Raw genomic sequence first — 12,858 nt, 5'->3', positions numbered from 1 at the left:
TCTGTCATTTTTTAAAAATTCATATCGTCGCTAGTTTTCACTTTCTGGCAGCCAAGTTCTGGTTCTGTGTGGTTTTAATGTAGTTCTGTCACCTCCAGAACTCATCTGGGCCTTCATTATAAACAGCTACAGATCTTCAGAAGCTTCAGAGCAAAAAACACTTCTGGTTATTTTGACTTTAGATTCTCCAACAAGGATTATTTTAATTTCCCTGAAACTTGAGTATGAAACATGTTATTCATTGTGTGTAGATGTAAAAAGTCCAAAGATGATGTGTTGCTGTTAATTTAGCTAAATGTTCTGACTTTTCACTGGCTGTAATTGTACCCTCGTTCAGTGGTTTTATTTCATCTGTAGATATTCGTACTGTGACTTCAAGGTTTTCTGTCTGATACCTGTTGAGCTGGTTTTTCATTGGGCTCTGGAAATGTGCACGTTACAACTTGTAATGTTTAGTTTGTCACATACAAGACATTAGATGTGGTTCTGTGTCTGGACAAAATACGAATCCCTCAGCTGAAGAATATTTCACAATGTGAAACTTCTCTAAACTAATTTCTGACATCACCTCAGTCCAACTTTACAAAAAAGGCTGGTCGACATCAGAAATGAGTTCAGAGAAGTTTCACATTGTAAAATATTCAGCTGAGAGATTCGTATTGTCCAGACACCAAACAGGATCACATCTAGTGCAACAAACTGAACCATCACAAGATGTAACTCGCACATTTCCAGAGCCCAATAAAAACCAGCTCAACAGGTATCAGACAGACAAAACCCTGAAGTCACAGTGCAGATATCTACAGATGAAATGAAACCACTGGAGATTACAGCCAGTGAAATGTAGCTAAAAACATGACAGTCATAACATCATTCGGATTGGACACGTTTCATACTAAAGTTTCAGGGAAATTAAAATAATCCTTGTTGGAGAATGTAAAGTCAAAATAACCAGAAGTGTTTTTTGCTCTGAAGCATCTGAAGATCTGTGGCACTCAGTTTATTATGAAGGCCCAGATGAGTTCTGGAGGTGACAGAACTACATTAAAACCACACAGAACCAGAACTCTGTTGCCAGAAAGTGAAAACTAGTGACAATATGAATTTTTTAAAAAATGACAGATTCTATACTGTGGTAAAAAATAACTTCGTTATTAATTTGACTAACATTCAGCAACAACTCTTTAAATGTTTCCCGACATCTCTGATGTTCAGGACCCAGTTCAACCCAGTCCAGAGACAAATGAGCGATCTGAGGTTCGGACTACACAAATACTGAAATCTAGCTCAGAGGCCCAAACTTAAAGATCAGAACCCAAAGTATTGAGCACAGCTGCAGGATTTAGCAAAGTCCTGTGAATTTAAAATAAGTTTGCATTAACTTCTCATGACGTGAACTCAGAACTGGATTTTATGAGTTGACACAGAATGAACCCAACAAAAATATCCAGACATCAGAACATGTTGCTTTTGTTTTTATTTTCAGATCACATCACAGTTTAAAGACAGACATTGCACACTTTTATTTAACCAGGAACTTTAATTCTCTTTTATACAAAAATAATATTTTCACTTGGAGATGAGATGAAATACAAAATAAATAGACAATTGGACAATAAAACACGAGTCCGCCTGATGCAGCCTCAGCAGACATGCATCCTCTCAGCTGCAGGTAAAGTCTGTCGGTCACGTTCACCAGCAGGAATAAGAGAACAGCGGGTACTGGCTCCACTCAGCCACGTTGCCATGGTGATAGCCGTGGTGAACAGCTTGTGCGGTGTAGTCGGCGGTCAGGTGGTGAGGAGGCGGGGGGTACTGGGCAGGACCGGGCCCGCTCCACTGACCCAGAGGCTGCTCGGCACCGTACGGGCTGTAGATGTGGTGGCCGATCACTCCCGGTTTGCCGGCGGGGGCCATGGTCATGTTGAGGACCCCGGTGTAGTCCTGAGGGCCGGGGAGGTGCTGCGGCCCGCAGGGGGAAGGACCCACCTCGTGCGTGCGCTGCTTTGAAGAGTTGTGGTCGGGGACGGTGGCGACGTCGGGGACTCTGGACTCGAAGCTGCTGCTGCGTCCTGAGCCGCCGTTGCTGCTGCCGATGCTGGAGGACGGCGAGGGAGACTTCCCGTAGTCGTGGGCCCTGAAGAGAGAAGATGGTCAGAGCTCAGTTTAACAGAACATTCTCATCTTATTTAACTCCAGCAGTCCGTTTCTGTAACGCTCACTCAGCCTGTGTCTAATCTACAATGTCTTTGTGCCTACAGGTGATCCAGTAGGATGTCTTTAGGTCTTATCTCACCTGTACGGCTGGTATGAAGCTGGAGCAGGAACCAGCTGCTCTGCGTTGTACATGTCTCTCGGGTCGGCACCAGCAGGAGACTCGGTCCTCACTCTGTGGTCCCTGTCAGCGGCCCACGGGGAGTATCCCTCCTCTTTGACGGAGTCGCCCTCTTTCCTTTTGGGCAGGTCTGCTTCCTCTCCGTCGTAACCTTCATACGACGACCTGCAGAAATCTGACAGGACACGAATCATCAGAACAGTGATGTAAACAAACAGGAAGGAGAGAGGCTTAAAGTTGTACCTCTGATGTCTGTAATCGACATTGTGTTTACTTTAATTATGAGCACTAAGAATATGATTTGTATTTCTCTGTAAAAAAGGTACATTTTTCCTTTTTGTATTACATGTAAAGCTGTTTTTTGTTGTTGTACCTGGTGGACTGTCCTCCTCAGAGTCCCGGCTCAAAACATCCGACATCCTGGCTCGTTTCTCCAGACAGGCTGGGTTCTTGGTAGCACGTCTGCAGAGGAACATCAGGGTCATTAAAACAATACTACACACAATATTTCTAATTGTTTCTCATCTCTGAGCTCAAAATCTTACAACATAAGTCAAACAAACAGTTAATCAAACACGGCAGCCTCTCAAGACAAACAACCGCACGCCTCCTTCACCACATTCATTATAAGGAACTTTACCCAAAAATGAAAGTCAGGTGACGTTTAGTCCACAAAACATTCTGGAGACTTGTTTTAAAATGTAAAATGGCTCCATGCAGATAGGAAAGACGTTATCTACACCTCTTTTCTAATCAATTTTGGGGCTTCTGGGCCTCAAGTTTTCAAATAAAGCAAACAGAGCCTGCATGTGACTGGTGCGACACCTACCTCTTTTTATTCGTGCCTTCATCTCTGAAACCTTTCGCGAACGGGTTGTGATCGATCTTCAGTTTTGTGATCTGCAGGTGGAGAAATGAAATCAGTTAATAATGTGTTTAAGATTTGGTGTCCGAGCAGCCATGTGAGGAGGTAGAAACCCACCTTGGTGTTCTGGTAGGCTGTGACGGCTGTGAAGGAAGTCTCGGGGAAGGTGAAGGTCTGGAAAACGCTCCAGCGGACGCTGAACATGTCGTCAGCCTGGACGATGTGGAAGCGCGGGTGGTAGCGATGCATGGAGTGCAAAATGATCTGCAGACAGGAGGAGGGAGATTCAATCAGAAGCTGCATTTACAAACACACACTTCTGGAAGAGTTCTGCATTTGTGCATCGAGGACTGTTCTTCTCTACTTACATGTCCGTGCTGGTCGAGCGTGTTGTTGGTGAGCTTGAGCTTGAGGAAGGAGACGGACTGCTTCATCCAGTGGCTCCCCGGGGCCGGAGAGTCGGGGTGGAGGTAGGTCCTGCAGGGCGGCTGGGGCTCGGCTTTGCCCGCCACCTCCCATCTCTCTTTATTCCACTGTAGGAAGGAGACAGACGGTCAGTCAGAGATTTACAGAATCATCTTCTTCCCGTCCCACAGTGAGTGGAGGGACTGCTGGCCTGCACCACCCACAGAGACAGGGGGTAGTACAGTGGGCTCCCAGCAGGGGATAGAAAAACAGGAAGAGATAGCAGCCTTTGATGTACCATGTCGGGGGGGTGGGGGGTGATAAACAGGGGGGGTCTGTCTGGAGACATGGTGAGCCCCAAACCACGGCTGCTGCAGAGTCAAGGCTACTTCTTACTTGTGGAAAGATGAACTAAGAATGTGGATTTTCTGTTCTGCTGCAGTCCGAAACGTCGAGGACCTGGAGCTCTTTAATAGGAACCTTTTTACACACAGAAGCTTGACAAAGTATTTCTGTTCTGTAAAAGTCATAAGAGGGTAAAAACAAATCCCTGCCGTCTCACCTTATACCTGAATCCATCCACAGGGACCATGTCCACCAGCAGGATGTACTTGGCACAGGGAATAAGACCAGAAAGATTCACTTTGCAGTGTGGAAACATCCTCCTGCAGCACAGAGGGGACACGAGGAGAAATCAGCAAACACTCAAAGAAATCATCTTTTAACTCCATGAACATTAAAAAGTTCTGTGCCTGCAAAAATCTTGAGACACAAGATTAATCATCTTGTTTTAAAAGTTATTTGCTCGTTACCATCATTATTTTTAAATTGATCATTAATGTGTCTTTTGTGCCTCAATTAGTCAGGAAATCTTTAATTTACTGGTTAAAAAAAAGTAATTTCACAAAAGTATGGAGTCATTTTCCTGCTTAAATTATTCTCGTCCTTTTGTTGCAACTTTTTCAGTGTAAGAAAATAAAACTGAATAAGTATTATTTTTTATCTATTATTATTTCAAGTCTCTGACACTATCAGAGCTGCTGTCTCCAGACTGAAAAAAACGTATTTTAAGATTTCTCGTCAAGTTAAATTTGAAATTAAACAGCAGATAATTTCACAAGTAGAAAGTAATTTTCTCTTCACACTCAGTGTTCGTTCTTTTTGCTTTATTTTAGCTTCCTTTGTTGCAGCGAATGTAAAGTCACATTTAATGCAAAGTTTTTCTATCAAGTGAATAAAATTACAAGATTAAATCTATGCAGGCTTGACTTGGGAACTTCTCAGTAAACTGTGTTTTTCAACACTACAAAAACTCAAAGTCTTACAAAGTATATTCGGCTAATTTCTAGTCAAAAATATTTGATTACACTTTATATAATTAAAGGCACAATCATCTAACACGTAACATTTCATGAAGATAGTGACCTAATTTTCAGAAATCTTTACAACCCAAAAAACAACTTGTATTAATTTGTTTCTTATTTTTGAAGAGGCATCATTCGAGTATTAAACAGAAGAGAAATGCATTTCAAATAGTTTTTCCTGTTTCCTGTAATAATTCACACAACACGCCGACTCTAAGTGACAGAAAACTTAAGAATTAGATGGATCATGAAATCAAAATACATAAAGTAACCGTTTTAGAGGAAGAGGTAAATCGTATTTCTCCGTCGTCTCACCTGCCCGGTTTGGTGATGATCATCTCTGTTCCTATTTCATGGAAGGTCTTCCACAGGTCGGGGTCCTCCAGGGTCATCCTGATGTTGCCCTGGAGATACGCGTCAGGGCCGGCAGCCATGGAGGACGGAGGAGGGCCGCTGAAGTTTGGCTTCAAGTCTGGAAGGAGAAGAGAGTCTGAGAGCTGGAGACAGAAGTCAGGATGAAGGAAAGTGTAGAGACTAAAACCAGTCGGGGACACTCACCTCTGATGGACTGCATGCTTCAGGTTCTGCAGTAAAAAGCTCGTTCATACACCGCGGGGCCGATAACAATCCAAGAGTGTGAGATATCCTCGGTTCTGTTAGTCCTGCTCGTTCTCCTGCCTCATGAGGGATAAAAGAAGAAATCCAGCAGCTCGGGGAGTCAGAGGGTTAATCAGCCGTGTTGTAGTGGATCATTCAGAGGTCTGGAGTCCTGCAGACGGAGGTGACCGTGACTTTTAAGGGGAGCGGTGGAGTAGGTGGGGTCAGGAGAGCCATTCCCAGGCTTTGAAGTGGCACAATGATGAGTCAGTGACCCGCTGTGATTGGAGGGGGCTGGAAATCAAAGAGACTTAACAGAGCCTTGATACCGTCCCCACAGGAAGGGTGACGGAGGAAATGCATCTTTATTAACTGCTAAGAGACTTTAAAACAAATATGGACGCACTTCCACGCTGTAGCGGCTCCACGACCCGTTTAAATATCATTCACACACACAGAACCGCTGTTTAGTGTGTGTGTGTGTGTGTGCAACCTGGTTAATACTCAAACTGATAGAAATACAGTGAAAGGTGCTTTAATATGAGATGATCTCTCCATTACATTTATTTGATAACTTTAGTTACTAGTTGCAGATTAAGGTTAATAAAATCAAATAAATTGTGAACTGTTCTTAATCTATAATAAATCATTAACTACCTGCAGATTAACTGTACAGACTAGTTAAACCACCTTCAACATGACGACATTAATGCATCAGTCATCAGAATCCAATAATCTAAAATATTTTGCAGAATTAGTACTTTTACTTTGGTAGGATAAATATATTTTGATGCAGACTTGAGAAAGTGCAGTACAACAGCTGCATCCAAGAAACGTGCTGAACGTTTCTCTTGTTCCTGCAGCAGCACAGCGACAGACTGAACTAATAAATCCTGTTTGTAATGAGTTTCTCAGATAATCACAGTGATTTACTTTCATACAGTTTTTACTTTTCAGGCTGCCGACAGGATCTGTAGTTTAGATCTGAATCATTCAAGCTGTCTTTGATTTTGCAGTAAAAATTAAGAAATACCTACAAATTGTGTTTGAGGTCGTGTTTGTGAAAATGTAAAACATCTTTTTTTCCATGTTGATGTTCATGATGTGATGTTCAACTATCCGTCTTCTTAATTTAGCTAAAAACGTCACAGAAATCACAGAAATGTTTATTTTAAAGTAATTTTGTATTGTATGATGTAACACAAATGTAACCTGAGCTCAGTTTGTATAAAAGATTTTAGGATATAAAAATTTATTTAAAAATGTGTCACTTTGGCACTGATGCAGCCTGTAATCTACATTTATCTCATAACTTCGTTTCTAGTTACTTTGCAGTCGAGTAAAAAGTACGATAGCTCCTTCCACAGTGTAGGAGTGGAAGTCTGAAGAAGCAGAAAATGGAAATACTCAAGTAAAGTACCTGGAAATTGTTTTAAAGAAGAGTACTTGAGTAAATGTACTTAATTACACTCCATCACTGGGTAACAACCTGACTCAGTGATTGGCCGAGCAGAGTTTACAGGTTAAGATGTGAGCACTGTGTCTCCATCAGAGACATGAGGCAGTGGGAGGGAAACTGTGTGTAAACCCATAATGATGTAATGACAACATGAACTCTTTCTGCAGGTAACTTCTACCTGAGGGCGTCCTCTGTGGCCCTGCAGCGCTGGAGGCAGCAGAGGTGGAGGTGGAGGTAGAGGTGGGTTGTGTATTGGGTGTCTAGACAGGCCCATGCTCTGATAGATAATCTCATTAGGGCCAGTTTCCCTTGAAGAGGCGGTTTCTGCATGTGGAGAAAGGCCCGCGTAAAGGCCGGCAATTAACAGCCAGTTAGCACCACGAGCCCAAGTCAGGCCTGAATGGGACGGGAGGGCTCTGACAATAAAGACCTGCAGACCACAACAACAAGCAGCCGTCCTGCGAACATCCACATCCAGGAGAAACGATCCTCGGGTGTCCTCGTGTCTGCGTCCGGAGTGAGCACTGCAACACAAATGCTTAACACGACAGCGTTAGCATAGAGAGGCTACACTGAACCAGTGACAGGAGGGTTTGAATGGAGGCGGCTCTCACGTCTCTCTTCTAACACACACGCATCACTTCCACCTTCAGCTCTTTGTATGCTCAGTCTGCTGCTGCAGCTGCTGCTGCTGCTGCATACAGTCAGTCACAGTCCACAGTCCTTCTGGCAGCTCGGCTCCGACACCCTGAACCACAACTTTGTTTATTAGCTCTGTAACTGTGTGGATCACAGATTAGATACCAAAACCAAGTGTGTATGAGTATTTGTACTTCAGTGAAGTATTTTCATTTTCTGCTACTTTATACTTTCCCTCCACTACATTCTTTATTACTTTAGTTACTTTACAGATTACATGTTGCATCAGAGCCAAAGCAGAACTCTTTAAATGTATTAATCTATCTGCATACATGTATAGAGATGTGATTTTACTGTACTAGAGATATTTCCTTATACACAGTTGTACATACTTATACTACACTTTTTTTAAACTTATACTACAGTTACTTACACTTACTTGTAGTTACGTGCACTTACTTATACCTACAGATATTTGTACAATACAGACACAAACACTTGTACATACTTATACTATTGATGCTTTTTTTAAAAATATATATTTGTACTATAGATAATTACCAATGGATGGATATAATTTTATTTTTACTTTGATACTTGATACTCTTGATTATCAGATACTTTAAGACTTAAGTACTCTACGTACTGGTGACTTTCACTTTTCCCAAAGTTACATTTCAGCCTGATATCTTTACTTTTAGTGTGTCTAGTATTTAAGTGTGACTTGTGTGTACTTTGTGTAGCTCCTTATCATTTGAACAGCGGTGTGTAGAGACGGTCCCACAGCTTCAGCCTGTATCAGCAGTAACGCGTCCATAAAGAGACGTCGACTGTTAGAAACTGAGAATATTGACGAGCCTCTCTCAGGCTTCTTTGTCCGGTCGATGCCGGATAAAAGCACAATAACACTCGGCTTGTAATGATGCACTTAAAGAGACGTTAAACGCTCTGATGCAGGACTCTCAGCACCCCCCGCTCTCCTCTGTGGATCAACAGAGGCCTCGAGGAAGTGTGACATGGTTTTATCCTCCTTATGTGAAGCCAATTGTTGAGGAGGAGTTATTAATCACAGGTTCAGTGTGGCTCTCCTCACTTAGCACTTAGTCAGCTCCTCCGGGATGCAACAGGGATTCCCTTAAACTGTTTCACGGGGCGAAGAGGTCACACGGCTCCGAGGAGGAAAATGTCGCGAGAAATTAAGAGATTTCGATGGTGAATTCTCTGCAGCAGAGCGTGTGAGCGTCTGAGCTGAGGTGTACAATTCAGCAGCGACAGTGTCAATCCCATTACTCACTGGGTCTGGAGGTGACAGGTGTGACTGGTAAAGGCCTCAGCACGCGGCCTGGAGGCACGACGGGGAGCTCTGCCTTACGTAACAGCAGCCTGGAGGCCGACACAACAGAGAGTTCATCTGGAGGAGACGGTACTTTCCTCCAGTGGAAGTTCAGATACTGGTGTAAAAACAGACTCTGGTGAAAGTAGAAGTACTGACTCAACTTCTTTACTCCGTCATATTAATATAATTCAAAGACTATTAAAGTTAAAGGTAGAATCAGTAGGATTTGTCCCAGCTGTTCCTGAACGCACCACAAAGATAGTTGATAGTTGAGTCTCATTCCCAGGACGTCAAATAGCCACATGTTGGGTTGGTAAAGCGTCCCGAGCAGCAACAAAGAGAGAAAATAAGAAACTCTCTGCAGATACGAGACACTAACACGCCTTTTCTCCCCATTCCAGCCTCCCTCTCTGTTTCCTGAAAAATACCTGAAAAAGTATTTTAGGTTTTAGTTCAGCAGCTGTGAAGATTTCACTTTTTAAAAGTGTACGTAACATCTTGATGGCTTGGATCACAGCGGACGAGCTGTATGCAGCCACTTTGTTTTTTTTTTCAAAATGTTTTTCACGTTTTAAATCAAGTCTCCAGCTACTTCAGTTGTTTAGCAGAATGCTAAAATGTTTTGTGGACGATGAACCTTCACCTGACTTTCCATCAGCATGTTGTGAACTACTCCTTTAAAGTTTACTTCATTTTCTATGAGCGAGTTCTGATGGACGACCGGAGGAATCCATCAGAACTGATCATATATTCAGCCGTGTTTATCTGCTCTACATCTCCTGTCTGCCTCCTCTGTTCCTCCTGCAGCAGTGCTCTTCCTCCTCCCAGGTGTCAGTCTGCAGCCATTTGCTTTAACTGCACAGATCCCCTTGTGCTCAACAGTTAACAGCTGCCAATATACAGCCAGGGCCCGGGGATCAGACGGCTCTCTAGCAGCCCAATAAAGAGCCCCCGGAGTGGACTGACGAGAAATCTCACACCTTTCGCTCACATTAGCCATGCAGCATGCCCCCTTTTGATGCTTAATTGGCCACTTTGAGGGAGTTTGTAGAGATAGCAGCCCCGTGGCTGGAAACAACACGATGCCACAGGAGGCCCGACAGCCTCACATGGAGGAGGAAGCATTTACAGAGCAGACTGAAGGTTTAGACGATGATATCGATGAGGAAGTTTGATTAGAAGGCTTATTGATTTTAGATGCAACCGTTTACCAAAACATCTACAGCAGAGACATTTAAACACTAATATTTACCAATAATGCAGTTGTATCGTCAGGCTGTTGTTTCTGTAACATATTCACAAATAAATAAGTTTTTCTGTTCCATTTTATACGTTACAAAGCATTTAGTCATTCTGTTGTCTATATGAGGGACAGTATATTTAAATATGTTCCCATTTTGTTATATTTCTATGCCACTACCCATTGTTTTCATATTTTGTACTCTGGTCTCAATATGACTTCCTGATTAAATATAAGTGTATAAATACTTAACGGCACAACAGAGAACTCTAAGGATCTAAAGTTTTAATGGTCTTGTATAGTTTGTTGTATTCTACTCTTAATTTTATTTAATATGCTTGTAATACAATTATTTTGTAAGTTTCTCTGTTTATCTGAACTTATTCCTGTCTTTGTGGACCATCTTATCTGACACAAACAAATATTACTTTGGTAAAGTATCTGAAATTAAATGTAGTCTAGAATCGAAAGTACAAATAAAGTATATTATATGTTTACATGCACGTACTCTGTAGGTCGACACATTATCAGATCAGATATTCATATTACTGTTTTTAAAAATCTGATTTCTAAAAAATAAACTACTTCAGACGTGTTCTGGCTCTGACGTCAGCATGTAATCTGCAAAGTAACAAGTAACTTAAGATATCAAATGAATGTAGTGGAGTAAAAAGTGCAATATTTGCCTCTAAAGTGTAGTGGAGTGGAAGTATGAAGCAGCAGAAAATGGAAATATTCAAGTAAAGTAAATCAATATGTACTTAAGTACAGTACTTGAGTAAATGTAAGTAGTAACATCCCTTCCCTGCCGACCGACGAGTCAGATTTATCGGGTTAAAGGCCAATTTATCATTTTCCTGACGCTCTCAAAACAAACTTGTTTACTGTGAATAAAAAGAGAAAACAGTTTGTTCCTGTCTGACATCAGCGTCCTAAAACTGCGCTGACGATGGGCCGGCCCGGCTCACATTTGGTCGAGCACATAAGAAAACAAACCTCAGATCGAGCTTGCCTGGCAAAGGGGGCAAATGACAACTTCACAGCACTTCATAAGAAACTCCTGGAAGTTGCTAATGAAGACTAATGACTTCCCTCGTGTCGGAGACTTCACACCAGCGTGTACGAGCCCTTTGACCACAGAGGCAGTGTGGTCAGCGGGGTGGTCTGCTGCTGGCTGAGTCGCAGCTCCTCTACAGAAGATACTTTCCAATTTAAATTTAATTTAGATCTCAGAGATTTTAAGGCACCATCGATCTCAGGAACTCTTTCACATCCATCATTAGACCCTCGAGTCTGAGAGGAAAAACCCTTTAATGGAAAAAAGACTGACTAATATCCTGTACAGATCTGAGGACAACCTGTGATTCATTATTTTGGGCTAAATAAATAAAATACACTTAAATTGAGTATCCTGCTGTTTGGTTTTTAAATTAGCCTGTTTAAGAGTTTGATCGTCAGAAAATAATTTGTTTTTATGTTGTTTTTTTTATTGCAGTCAATAAGAAATCTGCATCTAACACAGAGATTAAAAAAACATTTATATAAAGTTCATCAAAGGCCACACACACACACACACACACAGAATAAACTTGACAGTCGTCATCACTGTTAAAATTTTGTGTGGCCTCGACTGGTGACACAAACGACTGCTGTGTGTTTTAGTGAGAAACCGTCACCTTCAAGACTTCAGGGAACGCTGGAGCACACGGACGTCTCAGCTCGATCGCCGACAGCTTCCTGAAAAATAATATAAACAAAATGATTGTTAAAACCAAACCTCATTAGACGGCTTTCATCCTCGTTATTAAAAAAATAAGCTGTTCAATCTAAACATTTTTATGCATCTTGACTAGATATTGTATTTGTTGTTTTGTGCTGCTTAGATCAATCCAGACTACATATATACTTTGTCACTAAAGCATTAAAATGGTGAACTAATGCTCCCACCAAAGTACAAGTAAAAAATGCCATTTTTCCCCGGTTTATCTTAACACTAAAATGTATTCATTTAAAGAGGATAAAGACGTAATTTCTCTGTTAATGTTCGAGGTTTGAGTCCTAAAACACTGCATAAGGCACTAATGTATATTGTATTGATGCTGTATATTTGCATATTATACATCTTATTTTCTTTTATTGTATTTTTTATATTTTCAACTTTATACTTATTGTGAAACAGCATTCACAGTGAAAGGCCCAGGTACAGCAGACTTGTTTTTAATGACAGTAAACACTAACTGTTTTTAAGAGTCAAACTGGTGGTACTTCTAGGTGACCCACTAATTTTCTAAATGCATTCATTATTCATTAAAACATTACTTACCGTCTGCTAATGTATTCATAACACATGTAACAACTTTGTGTGCATCCTGTGAATGTTAGGGCTACAAACCTGAATGTCAGCAGGGTCGTTGCTGACGCTCCAGACATTATAAAGCTCACAATATGAGAGAAATTAATGAAGAATGATGAGTTGTTGCTGTACTCACTGGAGAAAGACGTGTCCACAGGTCCTCTAATAAACCACAGATGGTGTTACTACAGCCGGCGGCTCCTCGGGCACTTTTCTTTTTTAACATTTTCTGCAGACCTGGACGGTAATTTCAAGTAGCACACAG

The 12,858-nt window shown here is 41.7% G+C and overlaps 1 protein-coding gene across 3 annotated transcripts; it reads right to left on the bottom strand.

Moving 5' to 3' along the window:
* Window positions 1-1,459: 1,459 nt before the first annotated feature.
* Window positions 1,460-12,819, bottom strand: tbx16 (T-box transcription factor 16). 3 transcript variants are annotated; one of them, XM_084360717.1, is made up of 11 exons: window positions 12,730-12,819; window positions 11,917-11,977; window positions 5,528-5,860; window positions 5,285-5,441; window positions 4,168-4,270; window positions 3,569-3,733; window positions 3,318-3,464; window positions 3,165-3,235; window positions 2,709-2,797; window positions 2,297-2,510; window positions 1,460-2,137 (listed from the first exon to the last, which is right to left on the bottom strand). In XM_084360717.1, exons 3-11 carry the CDS (start codon window positions 5,541-5,543, stop codon window positions 1,693-1,695), a joined length of 1,407 nt encoding a protein of 468 aa, XP_084216843.1. In that variant the 5' UTR covers window positions 5,544-5,860; window positions 11,917-11,977; window positions 12,730-12,819; the 3' UTR covers window positions 1,460-1,692. The 3 variants fall into 3 exon arrangements, with proteins under 3 accessions (XP_084216843.1, XP_084216845.1, XP_084216844.1); XM_084360719.1 differs by lacking the exons at window positions 11,917-11,977; window positions 12,730-12,819 and adding an exon at window positions 8,959-9,528 and having other exon boundaries at window positions 5,528-5,738; XM_084360718.1 differs by lacking the exons at window positions 11,917-11,977; window positions 12,730-12,819 and having other exon boundaries at window positions 5,528-6,704.
* Window positions 12,820-12,858: the final 39 nt, after the last annotated feature.

Source organism: Pagrus pagrus (genome assembly GCF_965226575.1).
Source record: "Pagrus pagrus genome assembly, chromosome: 8".
NCBI lineage: Eukaryota > Metazoa > Chordata > Actinopteri > Spariformes > Sparidae > Pagrus > Pagrus pagrus.
The sequence above is the reverse complement of the archived record's forward strand: the minus strand, read 5'-3'. Positions and strand labels throughout refer to the sequence as shown.

Bases quoted from the DNA above. Each gene is read 5' to 3' on its own strand.
- tbx16 (XM_084360717.1), bottom strand. The intron at 3,465-3,568 runs GTAAGTAGAGAA...TCCTGTCTGCAG, and splicing joins CGCTCGACCAGCACGGACAT to ATCATTTTGCACTCCATGCA. The intron at 2,138-2,296 runs GTGAGATAAGAC...TTCTCTCTTCAG, and splicing joins GCTTCATACCAGCCGTACAG to GGCCCACGACTACGGGAAGT.